We start from the raw sequence: 18,402 nt of genomic DNA, 5'->3' as shown, positions 1-18,402 counted from the left end.
TGTGTGTGTGTGTGTGTGTGTGTGTGTGTGTGTGTGTGTGTGTGTGTGTGTGTTGTTCGTTACTGCCCCTGGCTATGAATGCAGGATACCAAACAGAAACAGCGTGTGACGTCTTCTGTGTGTGGATGAAAAATTTGAAAGGAATACCAGATATTTATCAGAAACTATGGTAAATATGAGCAGCAGTACTGCGTAGCGTGTGTGTGTGTGTGTGTGTGTGTGTGTGTGTGTGTGTGTCCTCTCCCCCGGACTCATGTGGTTTCTCAGGAAAAACAAGCTGCTGCGCAGAGCCAAGGTTTACATGTGAGTGTTGCTGTGTTTATGTGCTGCAGCAGGTTAATATGTGCTGTGCTGCTCTCACTCTAATATAATTCTACAGTGTGACGTGTTGTTGTGGTTGTGCAGGCAGGTTTTTGCAGGATCATGCTACAGTGCAGACTGCTGGGTTGTTTTTATAATGGAGTCCAGTCATGTTTGTGGTATTTTATCATTTAACCTCCTAAGACCCGAACTCTTCCACAGTTTTTCTTTGATATTTGGGCTGATTGGGACCTGATGAATGTAAAAACAAAGAATTACCAGATTTTTTTTACCTTATTTTTGTTTTTAAGAAAAATGAGAGCCACAAATGAGGATATTAGTTTACAATTTTGACAGAACAGTAGCAGCATAATGTCCTCGTTAGTGGATATCAGGCCCATGTAGAGCAAAATTGAGTATTTTGGTCTAAATAACCCAAAATGTGATGTCCACATATGTGGACGGCAGGTCCTAGGAGGTTAAAAGAGAAAGTAGAGCGCTCTAAGCTGTGTGTAAGAGATCGATGTTCTCCATTTGTCCATAAAGTCCCGCTGTCACGCCTCAGCTTCAGTGTTTTGGCCGTTACCGTGTTGGTTTTTAGAGGCGGCGTGCAGTGAGCAGCATCCATAAACAGCATCCACAGACTGGTGTGCATGTGGGATGCACCCAGTCTGTTAATTAGTGCTAAGAAACACACGAATGTGATGCTAGAAATTCACCCACAGCTTGGACAGTCTTTATCAAGGAAGCCATACTACTTGTCAGATAATTCAAAATGCACCAACATCACAAACACAGCTGAGAGTTTATCACAGACACTTTCAGCCAATAGGATGCCTCACTCTTCTGTCTTTTACATTATGCATATGTAACTTCACGTCCTGGATCTCATACTCGGAGAAATCTATGAAATTCTCTGCGATAGCTTTTTTTCTGCAAGTCAAGCTGAACAACACTGAGGAAAAAACACTGCAGTATTTTTATTTATTCATTTTTTTAGTGTCTTAATACTGAACGGCTCACATCCACCAGTATCAGGTCCATCTTACATAGATATAAGCTCAGACCCCCCCACCACCCACCTCCACGTCTGTACAGCGGGATTTACCACAAGCCTGCAAACAGCCTCCGTGCACGACTCGCAGAGCCAGGCTGCAGTCAATTATGTTGGAGTCTTTCATGTAATCTGTGCTGTTTGCTGCGCAGGAGGAGACGATGCAAAGACATAATGTTAGATAACAACATTATCTGGGGAGTCCCTGGGGGGAGGGGTGGGAGTAAGTAGTTCTAGGAAGTATTCATAATCACAATATCGGCAAAATCCTAAATGCTCCATAACGAATAAAGTTCCAGCTCACCCCTAAATTCAGATTTATGTGTCTTATGTCCGGTGCTTTTATTCATCTTGATGTCCAACCTTGCTCTGAGCAGTTTCATGCAGGAAATGTTTGTTTTCCAGCGGCGACATCCCCCAACCAGAAGGAGCGTGCCGCTAATAAACCCTCCAGCTCTGAAGCGTGGGAGAGTCATCGGGATTTACATCCTGTCACTGTCGCAGGCGTCAGTTGTGGATGGAGGCATCCTTCTGTAGTGGCACAGCTGGTGGCGTAGTTCGATAGAAGGAAAATTGTGTAACCGGGTCGTGTTGCTAAGCAAATGCGTTTTGGGGAGGTGGCTTTGAACACATGCACAAGATGAGAGCCGTTAACTTCATTGTTTTTAAGAGAATGCAGACACACACAACAGAACAAGGAAAACCCTACCAAGACATGAATGTTTGAAACTATTTAAAGCAGATGCTTTCCTTCTGATTTCTGCAGTTGTCATTAAAGATGTTAAATGCAAAAACATCCAGTTCAAATATTTCATTTCTTCACAGAGACACGTTCCAGTAGAGCTGTGAATTGCAAACCAGTTTTTCCCAGTTAAGAGTTGGAAGGAGAAATTTCCAGAGATAGAAGTTTGCAAAGCAGAATCTGGCGCAGATGTGATGGTTTATAATGTCAGGGTCACCTGAAGTTTACCGTCTGACCTCAGTGAAGTGTAGCAGCCTGCCAAAAGAGGCGCGGGGCTCAGCGCACAGCTGGGATATAAATCAAACACACCTCTCCTCACCTACATCTGGCTCATCCTCGGCTGGCTGAGGAGAGCAGAGGAACACCTGCTTATTGGTTGGAGAGCTAATGGGTCAACTTCAGATTTCCTTGTTAAAGTTTGACGTGTTTAATTACAAAGTTGCAGAAGAGCAGAAGTGTTTTTCTGCCCTTATCTCTAATAAACTTATCAGCAGTTATAGGTGATAACGTTGCAGGTATAAGGTCTCACATCACTCCCCCTGACTGTGATCTCCCTGTTCCCCAAATATTTTGCTGATTTTGACCACTTTGAGACTTTTTCTGAAGTGATCGGTCATCTGAAGCCTGCTGTGTGCTCCCTAGATGTCCCATCTGTACAACGAGGTCTTGGACGCTGTCGGGGACTGCTGAGTTTTAAACATGCCATCATTCTGCCGTCTGTCAAAGAAGCTTTAGGCCGATCCCTAAGCTGCCCTTTCTGTCTAAGATACTGGAGAAAGTTGTTTTCCACCATCTCCAGGCCCCGATGGAAATAAATACCTGACACGAATATCAGACTGAAATATTTCAGTCCCGTTTCACAGCACAGAATCAGCACTTTGAAAGGTTTTTGATGATCTTTTAGTAATTGGAGATTCAACCATTTTCATGCTTTCAGCTGCTGCATTCGATACAGTGGATCGTGTTTCCTGGTCTGTGCACCGCAGAGATGTGTGTTAGAGGTGTGTGTGTTTCACAGGCAGAGGTTTTTCTGTCACGTTGGTGGGTTTTCATCATCACCTGCTCCACTCTCATGACCTCCATTCTTGGTCCTGTACTCTTTTCACTTTCTATGCTCCTGATTTCAATTTTCCAAAAATATGGAATTGAATTTCCTTGTTATGCATCTGACTCACAAGTCTGTCTGCGTACCACGGCTCCTCTGACAGCTTTGCTGGACTCGCTGCCATGAAATCATGGATGGCGCTAAACGCGTTGAACCTGAACAAGTGAAAAACTAAAGTGAGACTGTTCAGACCTCTGTAAATAACTCAGTTCTGCTTTCTCATTTGCAACTCCTGACGGTGCACCAGTTTCCTGTTTTGGGGGGGGCATGTAAACAAGAATGAACAGCTTGTAGAACTGGGGGAGACGTATATAGATGAGAACCGGAAACAGCGTGTTTGGCAGCGTGGTCCCGCTCCTGAAATTCGATACTTTATTTCCAGTTGTTGGTTTTTAAGTCTTTAAATGTGCTAGCGCCTTCTTACCTTTCTGACCTTTTAACAGTGCATGTTCCCAAAAGATCACTGAGGTCAGCTGAGCAGACACTTCTAGTTTCACAGATGAAAACATGCCCTTAAACTTCAGAACAGTCTGGGCAATTAAAACTTGCATCTTTAAATCTTGACGTTTCATTTTTCTTTCATTTATTTATGTTCTGTTATGCAGCACTTTGGTCAACACTTGTTCTTAAAAGTGCTCATAAATAAACTGACTTGAGTTATTCGGTCATATCCAAACATGTGGCTTTGTGCATGAAGGGATGCAGATACGTGCCAGGAGCTTCGGTGACTGTCCACAAACGTCAGAATGGGGAAGAATGAGGCGTCAGGATCTCTGAGTACTGCCTGAGCGTCACTCTTTATAAGAGTGTTGAGCAGAAAAGCATCTCTGCACATCTCTTAGCCCTGCACAGGTCGAAGCAGATATATGATGCAAAGGCTCACCTGAGCTAAACAAATCAGTGCGGTCTGATGAGGCTGCACGCCTGTTGTTGACAGCTCAGGATTCGCTGTCTGCGGCGTGAATCAGTGGACCCACCTGCCTTGTGCATATAGTGCAGTTTTCTTGCTGCACTTTTGGTTTGTTAATACGAATCAGTCACGTTTTCCTTGCCACACACTGGCCTCAGTATTTCAGCTGCAGACACACTTTAATAACTATGGACGCTACTTTGAGTCATGATGCACAAAGTAAAAGCTGCCTCAAGTTGCTTCGGTGGACTTCAGTGGCAGGCTAGTCACCGTTTGCGTGGGGACCGTCGCTGACATTAACCCAGTGTAAAAAATTGCAGTTCCTCTAACGTCCGCTTGAATCTGGCTTCAAACATGAGACTCGGACGTTAAAAACACAGCAGAAATAAACACGTTACAGCCTGATACATGCAACATGTTGTGGTGTCTATAGCTAATTTCTGTCTTTATAACAACTTTCAGCTCCGCTAATTTGAGCCACTTAATTAGACTCTGTTCTGACAAATAATATGGCTTCAAAATGACTTGTTGTGAGGTAATTGCCTGCTTATCTAGATGTTATTTAGCAGGTGTCTGTGTCTTTGCAATGCATCGATGCATCTAACCAGGCTTGCTGGTGTTCTCCCTTTTCTCCACTCTACCCTTCATCCAAAGACTGTCGCCTCTGTTTCCAGTAAAATCGGGATGAAAACAGCCATCAAGCTAAAGTGGAGTTTGCAAAATGAGATTTCAGAAACCAGTGGGTGACTCCACTGTGACCACGAGTTTCACACAGTCTGTGATCTGAACCCGTCAAACAGTCCTGAAGAGAGGACTGATTTGAACGTCCTCACTTTGAAAGAAATGTCCTTTTTCCCAAGGTCTTAAACTCACTTCGGTCCTCATAAAGCTAGCTGTGCAAACACACAGACACACACATTGTCTCCCACACACTCACGCTGTGCTTCTCACAAACACGCACTGCACACCCACATTCACATATACTGTACACCCACACACACACACATACACACACACACACTCACACTGCTGTTGCCATGAGTCACCCTCATGTGACTGTGTGTGTGTGTGTGTGTGTGTGTGTGTGTGTGTGTGTGTGTGTGTGTGTGTGTGTGTGTGTGTTTGCTAGCTTGGCACTGCCCACGTTAGCTTCTGTGCCAGCTTCATGGGTGTCTTAGATTAACACTGAAGAGCCTCTTTGATGATGAAACACACGCCCGTCGCACAGATTGCTCCTCTTTTCTCTTCTCTCTTCGTCTCCTTTATTTATCAATAAGTTGATTGATCTTCTGTGTCGCAGCGTTTCTCTTAGCAGTAATCTGCATCAGTCTGTCCGAGACGTCTCTGTTGAGGCATTAAACACAGTGAACTGCTAGGTGACCACAGTATGATGGTCTAATACATTTTGTCCAGTTTCATCTGGATTAATCCAGTTCATGACAGGTAGTTCAGGAAACGTGGTTTTGTTTTGTCCCTTTTTCTGTTTATTCTGCTTTGATCCAATTGTTCCACGTTGTTTTGATTTGGCCAATTAAAAGTGATTTCAATGTGAGTGTGCAGCTAAATCCATAAAACATGAAAGAGAATCCCAATCAGTCATTTGGAGTCACTGGGGAGAAAGAACTCCCTCTGAATGGGAGTAGGCCGAAAGACAGAAAAGAAGAGCGTTTTATTTGGTTTTACTCTGGATTAAGTCTTTTCCTAGCTTTCCATGTGTTGGTCTGAACATCCCATTTGGTTTGATTTGGTCCACTTCATCTGAATCTGTGATTTGTTCAGACTGGGTTGTTCCACTTAGGCCAGATTAGCGCCAGCTGCTCTTTTATTCCACTTTTCCGGTTTTAGTCCGTTTTATTCTGGGTTAAGCCAAATTCCTATTGGCTTTGTTTAACTGGTCTGATTCATTCCTTTTGTTTGCTTTAGTTCTGTTTAGTCTGGAGCCTGTCAGCTGGATAAGTGGAAGAAGATGGGTGGATGGACGGATGGATGGATGGATGGATGGATGGATGGATAGATGATGGACGGATGGATAGGATGGAGGATGGAATGGATGGATGGATGGACGGACGGACGGACGGACGGAGGATGGATGGATGGATGGATGGATGGATGGATGGATGGACGGACGGATGGATGGATGGATGGACGGACGGACGGACGGACGGACGGACGGATGGATGGATGGACGGATGGATGGATGGATGGATGGACGGACGGACGGACGGACGGACGGATGGATGGATGGATGGATGGATGATGGATAGATGGATGGATGGATGGATGGACGGACGGACGGAGGACGATGGATGGATGGATGGACGGACGGACGGACGGATCGGACGGACGGACGGATGGATGGACGGACGGACGGATGGATGGATGGATGATGGATAGATGGATGGATGGATGGATGGATGGACGGAGGATGGACGGATGGATGGATGGACGGATGGATAGGATGGATGGATGGATGGATGGATGGATGGATGGATGGATGGATGGATGACGGACGGACGGACGGATGGATGGATGGAATGACGGATGGATGGATGATGGACGGATGGATGATGGATGATGGATGGATGGATAGGATGGACGGATGGATGGACGGATGGATGATGGATGGATGGATGGATGATGGATGGATGAGGATGATGGATGGATGGATGGATGGATGGATTGGATGGATGGAGGATGGATGGATGGATAGGATGGATGGATGGATGGATGGATGGATGGACGGACGGATGGATGGATGGACAGATGGATGGATGGATGGATGGTTTTGCTGGGTTTCTTCAAGCTTAGACCCAGTTAGGTGCAGTTGAACTTTTGTTCCACTGTGTTTGGGTTGTACCTGTGATTAGGCCATTTAATAAATGTCAGTAACATTCTTTTGTGGTTTGTTTTATTGGAGTTTGCTACAGTTTTGGTCTTTTTCATTCAGTTTGTATTTATCTGACTTAGTGTTGCTGATCCAGCTGATTTACTCTGTTCAAAGGGTTTAATTTGACCCTTTTGATGTGTTTAGTTTGTTTTTATGTAAGGTCCAGTTTTGTGGTTTGATTTTTGGAGGTGGATATTCTGGACAGAGGGATGATGAGGATGGAGCTGCCGGGCGGGAGGAAAACAGGAAGATCTGAGAGAAGATTCATGGATATAGTGAAAAAGGACCTGCAGAGTGTTGGTGTGATGGAGTGAGATGGAGGCAGAGATTTATCTGATTATGGTCGATTTGAACAAACCCGTTCCAGTTCATTGCAGTCAGGATTAGGCCAGTTTGCTCTGGTTTGGTCCAGTTTGTCAGGTTTAACCCTCTGGTAAAGTGTGGTTTGTTCTGTCAGTTTGTCCGGTTTAGTCAGTGTGCAGCTATTTTATCTGAATCTATTCATCTTTCTCTTTTCCCTTTCTTCCAGTTTGCTCTTTAACTTCCTTTCCTTCCTTTCCCTTCTCTTCCTCCCCACCTCACCATCTGTCCAACAGATTTCCTTTCTTCTTTTCCTTTTCTTTAAGTCCATTCTTCCGCCTTCTTGCCGTCCTGATTCTGTTCTCAGTTGTTTGGATCAAGTTTCCTCCTCCTTCTCTGCATCCCACAGCTTCTCTCCCACCTTCTGTTTCATTATTTCAGCGTGATTTCACCTGAAATCAGCAGCATCTGCAGATGGATAACCCGTCCTCTCGTTCTCCTCATGTTTTTGTCTCTTTCCTCGCAGTGTGGAGGGCGACTCTCAGTGTCCGGAGGCACTCACCTTTTCTGATTCATCCTTTGGCCATCCACCTCCCTTCCATCGCTATAGCAACAGCCCCCTCTCCAGCCCCTGTGACCCCTACGGCTCTCCCTCCTCCGGTGGGCCCCTGGGAGCCTCCCACACACATACACAGGTACCGACCCTAAAACACATGCATCGTCTATCTGCAGCTACTAAAGGTGTCTGAAGTTTATTCTGAAGCTTATGAAAGGAGGTGTCACCTTCAGCCACATTTGTAAAAATCCTAATCCCCTCTGTGAAGAGCTCGGTGGCCCCGTTCTGCTGTAGTGGGACATTTAAGGTGGAAGGGCTCGCTTCAAATGAACACAAAGTTGATCTAAACCAGCAAACATGGTTGAAACAGCAGCGATATCTCGTGGGTCACCGGGGCAGGGGAACAGATGTTGATGCTGTATGACAGAGGTCCAGAGCTCAAACCGCGGATCAAATTATTCCAACGAATAAATTAAACACATTGATCTCTTTTTTTAATCCAACGTTCGGCTGAGAGATAATTAAACTAAACCCTTTACTTTTTTTTTTGACCAAATTAACAGTCTGACAGTAAAACCTGTATCAGTGGATTATGTGTACTGTCTCCCTGAAGTCACCCTGAATAAATAAAAGCAGAAGTAAATCTGATTACATGTCTTCTCATCATGTCCTCTTCCAGGGCAGCTCACCCATCTCGCCCCCCAGCCCAGCGAGCCTCGCCTGGGCTCAGCGCAGCCGACACCAGCCAGCCAGCCTGGCGCTCCGCAAGCAAGAGGAGGAGGAGAGCAAACGCTGCAAGGCTCTATCTGACAGCTATGAGCTCTCTACAGACCTCCAGGACAAGAAGGTACAATGCCACAACAAGTCGGCCTCATAAGTAACACCTCTAAAAACACCACTGGAGCGGTTCCTGTGAGAGGTTTTCCATGTAATCGCCTCCATTACAAAGCAGCCTTTTCAATCACCCGCAGGGTAGAGGACACATCAGGACACCTTTATTTTCTGCCCTTCCTTTTATCCGTAATGCACACAGAGGCAGAGACACAGCAACGTGGAGCATGGACCAATAAGGAGGTTTACATAGGGAAGAGAAAAATTAGTGAAAGAATATGTATTTACTTTCAAATGAAGCAAAAGTAAAGGTATATAGTTAGAAATGTTAGCAGTTAAGGAGCAGAGCTGCCTTTGGAGGCACGAGGCGTCATTTAACAAACCTCCTTATTGGTCCGTGCTCCTTTTGTTTCCACTGCAGTTTAGGAACCGTCACATGTGCCGAGCGGTGTAATAATTTTCGGTTTACTCACTAAAAACACAAAACTACACACATCATAACACGCAACATCACAAAGGTTCGCTGAAAGTTTCTGCTGTTTTGTTTCCTGTTTCCTGTAAATGCAAAGATCGTTTCTGCTCTTCCCTCTCTGTTTGGTTGCGTGATCGTACGGCCTGATAGGTGGAGATGCTTGAGAGGAAGTACGGGGGCCCGTTCGTGTCCCGGCGGGCAGCGAAGACGATCCAGACGGCGTTCAGGCAGTATCGCATGAACAAGAACTTTGAGAGGCTTCGCAGCTCCGCCTCAGAGAGCAGGATGACCCGCCGCATCATCCTGTCCAACATGAGGATGCAGGTACACACACTCTCACACACACTTGTAAAAAAGCACATAATGAAACACACCAGGTTCTGCTCGGTTTGTTCTAATGATGCGTTGTTTCTTCGGTGGCTGCAGTACTCATTTGATGAGCGTCAACCACAGGGTCAGGGACCGCCAGGCCAGCAGGGCTCAGAGGACGCCGGAGATGTGGACGACTCCTTCTCTAAGCAGGTAGAGATGTTTGAGCATCTTCAACAGTCATGAAAAATATTTAAAGAACACGGTCTGAAGTACACATGTGCAAAACGTGCACAGCATTATTACAATAAAGGAATATAATTATAATTCATTCATAAAAGAGTTTGTTGATACATAGTAATTATTATTCCTCAGGCAAAAAAGGATGCGGGGGTATTGTTATTACCCCACCAAGCTGCAAGGATGGGTGGATGGACGGGCGGGGGCTGCGTGGACAGAGCGGGGCGGGGCTGCAACGTAAAACGAGGCAACGTAGAATCTTCAAATTGATGCCATAGGTGTAGCTACTAAAACTCTTAGACGAGTTCAAATCTAAGTAACCTTGGCCTACCTGAGTTCAGAGGTCAAATCTTCTGAAAATCTTGTGAATGAAATAACTTGAAAACGAGGTGACGTAGGATTTTGAAATTGATGCCATAGGTGTGTCTGCTTGGTGAAGTTTATCGAGTAAAACACCTTCATGAACCTAAAGAAGTCCAGTTGCTTCTTTTTAAGTCCTCAAAAGGTCTGAGTTATAGCTCAGGACCATCCGACCTTTTAAAAGTAATATGTAAAGTTTCAAAAGTAATCTCAGACTTGCTGCTGATCAATGAAAATAAACTCATTTTGTCATAGTCTGTACATTTTTTAGTTCACACATAATACTATCTAGATTATTAAAGTCTTTGAGTCTTTGAGATTCTCCAAAGCTGAAACAAAACTGCTCATTTTGGTTTATAAAGCTACTAAATCAGAGGTTGCCAGTAAATACAATAGGAATCTGGGGAAGCTTTATTTTCAGCAGTTAACCTCTAGAAGTGTTTGAATATTCTGAGTTTAAAAGGGAGAAAATCTCTGCTAAATGCTGGATGGTCTTAAAAGAGTCGCGATTATTGGAAAATGAATTGGCCCAGACAATGATCCCTGTGGAGCCCCACAAACAAGCTTTCAACTACAGGACTGTTAGCAGCTGCTGTCCCAGCTGTCAGGGCAGCAATTAACACTGAAACAGTCACTGAAGTGCAGGTTTGGAAGTAAATGTTCATTGATTGGGGCCAATGGATGCTGAGGAATCTCCGTCCTCTGAGACAGGAGATGCGTTTCAAAGTTTTAGAAAATGCTAATAGGCGGACCTTAACATATTTGTATGCGTAGATGTTTCAAATTAAAAGCCCGCTGGATTGTGCAGGAACTGTTACCTTGAGCCTAAAACTGAACAAATAAATATCCGCGTAGGCGAGGCACTCAGTGTGAGGATTGGTGGAGTCATTCTTTTCCTGATAAGCAGAAAAGTAATCGTTTTAATCCTTTCCTAACCAGAAACGATTTTCTGTTTTTGCCCCTTTCCTGACTCATCTTCCATTTTTGTGCCTCCAAGTACTCATGTCATTTGCAAACATGATTTTATCCTTTTTTATGCAATGACACACACACAGATGTATATTATATTAAAAACTAACAAAGAAGTCAGCCTAACTCAGCTGATATCTTGTATATCTGTTATAAAGTGCTGGATGTCCCAGAGTTTCCTGAAGCTAAATGAAAATGAATCAGAAGTGATTAGAGCGGATCCCCGGGAGTCTCTTCCCATCCTGCGGCAGATTCTTGGCCGTCTCTCAGCAAAGGTCAAACAAACAGAAAGAAACATGAGTGCAGATTTCCACAGCCGTCTTTCTCCTGACAGGAGTTGTGCAGCGATTTTCTTCTTCTGACCTTCTCATCGTCAGCTCGGGATATTTTTTCTCTGTATTTTCTGTGTCGTGACGTTACGTTCGTGCACTGCAGGTTAAGTCCTTGGCAGACTCCATGGACGACTCCCTCACCTGCCAGTCCGGCCGTGAAGACTCACAGGAAGCGGGAGGAGATGGAGAGGAGGACGATGACGAGGACGAAGAGGAGGGCGATGAGGAGGAAGAAGAGGAGGAGGAAGAAGGGGAAGAGGACGAGGAGGAAGATGAGGAGGAAGACTACAGACAGTGTGCGTGGCGCAACAGCACGACATCTTCCCGACGTGCTGCGGGCCGGACGGGGGGAGGAGGGGGGAGGGCGGGGGCAGGAGGAGGTGCCTCCATGCATGAGGACAGCACCGCTACCTCCTTCAGTGATGTCACCCTGTACATGGATGAAGGCTGCCTCCCCTCCTCGCCGCTGTCCCGTCCCGCCTCCAGTTCTGATACAGAGTACTGGGGAGGAGGGGGAGGAGGAAGTGCAGGGGGGAGAGAAGACAGCAGGGAGACGGAGGGAGGCAGCAACACGAGCCGGAGGAGCAGCACCCCCTGCACAGAGTGTCGGGGCGAGTACAGAGGCAGGGGTGGAGGAGGAGGACATCTCCCCGTCCTGACCATCGAACCGCCCAGCGACAGCTCAGTGGACATGAGCGACAGGTCAGCAGCACTTAAACGTCTCGTTTCGCTTTCTGGATGAACTCGTTCAGAATCTGCATGACAACAGACGCAGACGCGAGCGTCCTCACCAGGGGGCGCTGTAGGACAAGGTCGCATGCACGGTCAAAACACAAAATTCCTGCAAGACGTTTGAAATTAGTCAATACTTCACATGAACACATGAAGTCCATATTTAAAAGATGAGCTTCCAGCTCGTCACTGCTGACCCTTAGAAACACTGCAGGAACTTTAATGAATGATTCACTGTAAGCTGGGCGATATGAGATTTTTCATATCACGAATATGTCTTTTTTCATTTAAGGCGAAACGAGTATCAGTCACATATAACGGCCAAATAACTATATTTGTAAGATTTAAATGTGCCGTTGCTCACAAGTAAAATGTGAAATAATCAGCAGCTTGTTTTTATTTAAATATTTATTTCCCATAATAAGTTCAACAGGGTAGATGTACTTAACATGAGACTTTTTCAGATAAATAAAGGCAAATATTGCAAACTACACAAAAGGCGATTATTAATTCTAAAAATAAATCTTGGTTTTACAGAAGAACAGACAAAATTGACTAACTTTTGTCAACATTAAATAAACTGAGAACTAAAAGGAAATTCTCAATCTCTCCTTGTTGTATAGCTGAGCTTTTCAAACAGTTTTAACAGTTACTTTAGTCTGACAAAAGCCGAATGACGAATCAGCGCTTCCAGTCAGAGACTGAGCTGCACCGCTTTATTGTATTTCCAGACTTGCTTCCGGCACAATTTACAGTGCACGCTACTCTGTTTTTTGTCAGACTTGAAATAGTCGAAATACCTTCACACTACGGAGCTTCTGTGGCTCTTCCGTTTGACAATCTCTCCGGCGTTGGAACCATCATCTGTTTTCTCTTCGGTAACCTTCGGTCGCGCTCTCGGTTGATTTTTCTCTAGTCGGCACACTCATTTCCTCCATTACCCGGGCGGCATGGCGGCTGGCGGCTTCCCAAACAAATACACACGTGCGGCTTGGCACTTGTGCTGTACGTAACAAGTCACGTGACGTGACGCTGCAGCTGGGATTGGTTCGGCTCTGTGCTACTTAATTTGGATTGGCTGTTCTTTTTTATGTTTTTTAAGAGAACAAGAGCGGTGAGGCCTATCGCAATAGTTTAATTTTTCTATCGAGAAAAAGTTATTTCGCAATACATATCGTTCTCGTTCTATCGCCCAGCTCTACTTCACCGTCAAGCCTGGAAGCTACGTTCACCTTTTAAAGGAGGTCTAAATGAAAGTGAGACTTTATTAAAGTGCCTGAACCCTGCTGTGTTTCTAATGTAGTGATTTTACTCTTATGTTTATAGGCTCAACCTTTTACTTTATATAACAGCCTGTATTTTTCCATTCCACATCCTTACAATCCTCCGTCAGTATGATTACCGCTTTGCTCCATTAGAATCAGGTGACTAGAAGATGTGCAGTCATAATTCATTGTATCGTTCCCATCTTCAGGTCAGAGCGAGGGTCTATCGGACGCCTGGTGTACGAACAGGAGCCGTCAGGAGTCGAGCGGGGAGGAAGTGGGGAGAGGGATAGGAGGGGGGGAGGAGTGGAAGGTGAAAGCGGAGAAGATGAGCGAGGTGGAGGAGGCGGAGGAAGCAGCGAAGCCGAATCTCCGCAGGGAACCATCAAACACAAACCCAACGGCCGCTCGGTCGCCACGGCGCAGGGACAGACTCGCAGCCCCTCCAACGTCCCCCTGCCGATGCCTTCGGCCCGCACCCTGCCCTCGCACCCGCTCCCTCACCCACTCCAGCACCCCCACCCTCACCCTTCACCCATCCCCCACCTCCCCACCATCCTCGACCACCACCCTCAGTACACCCAGCATCACCTGATGCACATGCACCACGGACACGGCGGCAGCCCTTACATGCAGCACGCTCACCACTTCGCCCAGCACCACTACCACCACCTGCACCATCAACACCACCACCTCCCTCACGCTTACCCCGAACCCCCTTCTTCCCCGCTGCCATCTCCCGTACCGCCCCTCACACCTCTCTCCCCCCTGCCACCGCTGACGCCCTCGCCGCTGTCCTCGTCCTCCTCTGCGCTCCAAAGCATGGAGGCGCAGCAGCACCACGCTCACCACCCCCACCTCCACCACCACCACCTGCTCTGCTCTGATGGAGACAACGAGAGCGTCAACTCCACCACCACCAACTCCAACGATGACACAACGGTCAACAACTGCAGCTCCGGCTCCTCGTCCCGCGACAGCCTCCGGGAGCCAATCGGAGGAGCTGCGCTGGGAAAGCAGACCTATCAAAGGGAGAGCCGTCATAGCTGGGACTCACCTGCGTTCAACAACGACGTGGTGCAGCGGCGGCAGTACCGCATTGGACTCAACTTATTCAACAAGTAAGAACGTCTGCAAACATAATCCAGAAGACTCAGAGCAATAATCGGCCTCCTGTGAGTTCAAAGAATCCAGGCATAAGTCAGATCAGTAACACCTGATGTCAGACACAAAAGTACAACATGGAGGAAACTGTCTGCTCATACTGCAGCAAACAGAACAACATATGTAACCCAGCCCGAGTGTGCAATCAGGGCTGCTTAGTGTCAGACCATCTCTTCTTCGTCTGACAACAGTTCAGAGCCTTCTTGGTTGTGTCCTTATTTCTGAGCAGGGGGGTGGAGAGATAAGCACCCACACTGTTAGCAGCAGTGTCATTCAATTTAATTTTATTTCTACAGCTCCAAATCACAACAACAGTCGCCTCAAGGCGCTTTATATTGTACAGTAGATCCTACAATAATAGATACAGAGAAAAACCCAACAATCATATGACCCCCTATGAGCAGCACTTTGGTGACAGTGGGAAGGAAAAACTCCCTTTTAACAGGAAGAAACCTCCAGCAGAACCAGGCTCAGGGAGGGGCGGGGCCATCTGCTGTGATTGGTTGGGGTGAGAGAAGGAAGACAGGATAAAGACATGCTGTGGAAGAGAGACAGAGGTTAATAACAGATATGATTCAATGCTGAGAGGTCTGTTAATACATAGTTAGCTTGGAACTTCCTGGACGACGCTCTGAGGAAGTTAGTGAGTCGTGTTGTTAGAATGTTTCATTCAGCATTAATGATGGCTTCGTGGACGTTTAAGTTACCCGTACTGTTGTTGATAACAAGTTAGATGTTAGCTTTAAATGTTAGATCGTGTGGAGGGGCTGAAGAGAGCACTGCCATCCAGTGTTGGTTTTTAACCTGCTCCCATGTGTACAGAGAATTCTCTGGACTCTCTGAATGTTTTACTGAAATTAAGTTTCTAAGTTTAGAGGAGTTTTTTTTATGTATCAGAATTTTAAAAAGCCAAAATATTAGACTTCTCAGCAGCGTAGAACGGAGCAACCAATAAAAACAAGACAACCAATAAAAAGAATTTCAGTCCCAGAGCAAACAACTTAAGAGGCCGTGTTTCCTCTGGTCTACAGGAAGCCGGAGAAGGGGATCCAGTACCTGATCGAGAGGGGGTTTGTGTCAGACACGCCAGTGGGCATCGCCCGCTTCATCCTGGAGAGGAAAGGCCTAAGCAGGCAGATGATCGGAGAGTTTCTGGGAAGCCGGCAGCAGTTCAACAAAGACGTCCTTGAGTGAGTGCAAATGTTAAAGTCCTTTCAGTGAATGTTTTACTGTGGACAGGTGTCTGCGTTTATGTGGTTACAAGGTAGGCTTGTCCTAACTGAGCGATAATTATTGAAAACAGTGAAAGTTTAGCTTTGACTGGGGTGAAAGACATACCTTCACAGGGTGGTGAAGCAGAAAGAAAGCTGCAGTCTATCTAAAGCCAGGGAGGAAAGCTGGCAGTGAATGTGTTTATCATTAACAGCACAGAAAGATCTGACTCTAATTAAAGTATCCAGTGACTTAAGTCTGCTTTTACAGATCGTTTCAGCTGCAGCTCTCACAGTCTGAGAGAAATGACTGAGAACATGAACAAAGCCTGTAATACATCACTGTGTTGAATCATATCATCCCATCCAATAAATTCATCCATGCACGGATTTGTATTTTTTATTGATATTTACTGAGAAAGACGACTTTAGATAACCTCTAACTCTTCAGGACATCCTGCTACCTCGGGGGGATCTTCTGGAAATGCTGACATTGTTTTCCAGAGAACTGGTGGGTCAATAGGCAGTGGTTTCATATCTTATCTTAAACATACCATGCTCTGCACCAGGTAAGGCGGTATGAGCGGTGATGTACCTCAGAGAATCATTAACTACCTTCATAGTATTGAAACACAGCCTTAAACCTGAAGGGACCACATTAAACCCCGACTCCTGCTTCACAGGCCTCTGAGCTGTCAGGAGTAGGTGAAGACGAGGCTTAAGGAATGCGTTTGTGGATAATGATCAGCGTTTTCTGTCTCTTTCTTTAGCTGTGTCCTGGATGAGATGGATTTCTCAGGGATGGATCTGGACGATGCTCTGAGGAAGTTCCAAGCTCAGATCAAAGTTCAGGGTGAAGCCCAGCGGGTGGAGCGGCTGGTGGAGGCCTTCAGGTATTAAACTGCGTCGCGGAGGGTTTGATCAAATATCAAAGAGCTGAGTCGTCTGTGCAGTTTGTGATGCTCCCCTTTCTCTCGCTCTGCAGTCAGCGATACTGCGTTTGTAACCCGGTGCTGATCCGGCAGTTCCAGAATCCAGACACCATCTTTATCCTGGCCTTTGCCATCATCCTCCTCAACACAGACATGTACAGCCCCAACGTGAAGCCGGAGAGGAAGATGAAGCTCGAGGACTTCATCAAGAACCTGCGTGGTCCGTATAGCAGCGCCCCCATAATCAGTCTGAAACGATGCAGGGCTGTAAAATGTTAAAATCAGTGTTTGAGTCTGAGAGCAGCAGAAATGCTGCAGGCTGTCGTCATGTAACACCTCATAAACCTGCAACAAATAAATGGTAAAACTACAGTTTAGGAAAGAGGCTGAAACCTCTTGACCTCCTCCTGGTGTGGACAATGTCCGCTCCATGTTAAAGGATTTTTTACCCGCTTGAAGCATTATTTAACCGTTAGCATGTGGCTAAAACAACACAGCAGTTTGCTGTTCATTCTCATCTCATTTAACTGATGAGATCCAGAGTGAAACACTCGGTGCAGCACTGCAGTGTGCTCTGAAGCTAAGAGTGAAACTTTGCTGGTGTTTGTGCTGTTTCTGTCTGTGACTCATCAATTTAGCCAAAACGCTTAACGTCAGATTTCTAGAGAATGACACATTTTTGTCTGACGACAGCTGGAACAAATCTGACTAAGCATGGCACAGACAGTCACTGAGATCACAGTCGCAGACAGCAGCCAGCCATGTGGATGAACTGAGGAAAGGAAGCACCGGATGATAAAACAGGAGTAAACATTGTGCCTGCACAAAAGATACATGTCAAACTCTTACCTGTGATCCCAACAGGTGTCGATAATGGTCAAGACATTCCCCGGGACCTGCTGGTGGCGATCTATGGAAGAATCCAGAAGTGGGAGCTTAGGACAAACGATGACCACGTGTCCCAGGTCCAGGCGGTGGAGAGGATGGTGGTCGGCAAGAAACCCGTAAGACGCTCGTACACCCCGAGATGAAAATATCTGTTACACTGCACAAAGGTTCCAGGTGGATGCTTTTAAAAATAGCATCATGATGGGTTTTTATTTATAACTTAACTTTATAGCAACAGCAAAGCTTTTGATTTAGCCAAAATCCAAATCCACGCATTTATCACATCCAGACTGGACTACTGTAACTCCCTCTACTTGGGCCTCCAACACTCGTCTCTTTACCGGCTTCAGGTAGTTCAGAATGCAGCTGCGCGTCTCTTGACAGGTACAAGAATCTATGAACACATCACTCCAATTTTAGCCAACTTACACTGGCTCCCTGTTAAATATCGTATCGATTTTAAAATTCTTTTGTTCACTTTTAAAATTCTAAATAATTTAGCGCCCAGCTATCTTTCCAAACTCCTCCACTTGTACAATCCCAATAGAGCACAAAGATCGTCCAATCAGATGCTCCTAGCTCAACCCAGGTCTCGACTGAAGTCGAGAGGAGACCGGGCCTTTGCAACCGTAGCACCTAGAATAACCTCCCTGTTCATGTTCGTACCGCCGAGTCTATTCAGTCTTTTAAATCACACGGATGGATGGATTCAAATTCAAAATTCAAAATTTATTTGTATAGCACATTTGAAAACAGAACTGACCAAAGTGCTTTACAATCGGTAGAGATGGGTGGGTGGGTGGGTGGATGGATGGGTGGGTGGATGGATGGACGGATGGATGG

At 45.9% G+C, this 18,402-nt stretch overlaps 2 protein-coding genes across 2 annotated transcripts in view; both read left to right on the top strand.

Annotated features, from left to right (window-relative positions):
• Positions 1 to 7,931, top strand: part of LOC102309143 (YLP motif-containing protein 1) — a 139,712-nt gene extending 131,781 nt beyond the window's left edge. The window contains exon 5 of the transcript XR_006055084.1: positions 7,825 to 7,931. The gene's annotated coding sequence lies outside the window, so the exon portion shown is untranslated. The remainder of the gene's footprint in view (positions 1 to 7,824) is intronic.
• Positions 7,932 to 9,448: 1,517 nt separating this feature from the next.
• LOC102308207 (IQ motif and SEC7 domain-containing protein 1) overlaps positions 9,449 to 18,402 on the top strand; it is a gene marked incomplete at its 5' end in the record, with an annotated part of 26,290 nt that continues 17,336 nt past the window's right edge. The window contains 8 exon segments of the mRNA XM_042226425.1: positions 9,449 to 9,481; positions 9,584 to 9,679; positions 11,471 to 12,069; positions 13,574 to 14,485; positions 15,560 to 15,718; positions 16,510 to 16,632; positions 16,725 to 16,891; positions 17,536 to 17,675. Of these exon segments, the coding sequence (XP_042082359.1) occupies positions 9,449 to 9,481; positions 9,584 to 9,679; positions 11,471 to 12,069; positions 13,574 to 14,485; positions 15,560 to 15,718; positions 16,510 to 16,632; positions 16,725 to 16,891; positions 17,536 to 17,675 (2,229 nt within the window).

The sequence above is a fragment of the Haplochromis burtoni genome, unplaced genomic scaffold (assembly GCF_018398535.1).
Source record: "Haplochromis burtoni strain Fernald_Lab_line unplaced genomic scaffold, NCSU_Asbu1 Contig_211, whole genome shotgun sequence".
Classification (NCBI taxonomy): Eukaryota; Metazoa; Chordata; class Actinopteri; order Cichliformes; family Cichlidae; genus Haplochromis; species Haplochromis burtoni.
Note: the sequence above shows the minus strand (reverse complement) of the source record. Positions and strands in the feature narration are given on the sequence as shown.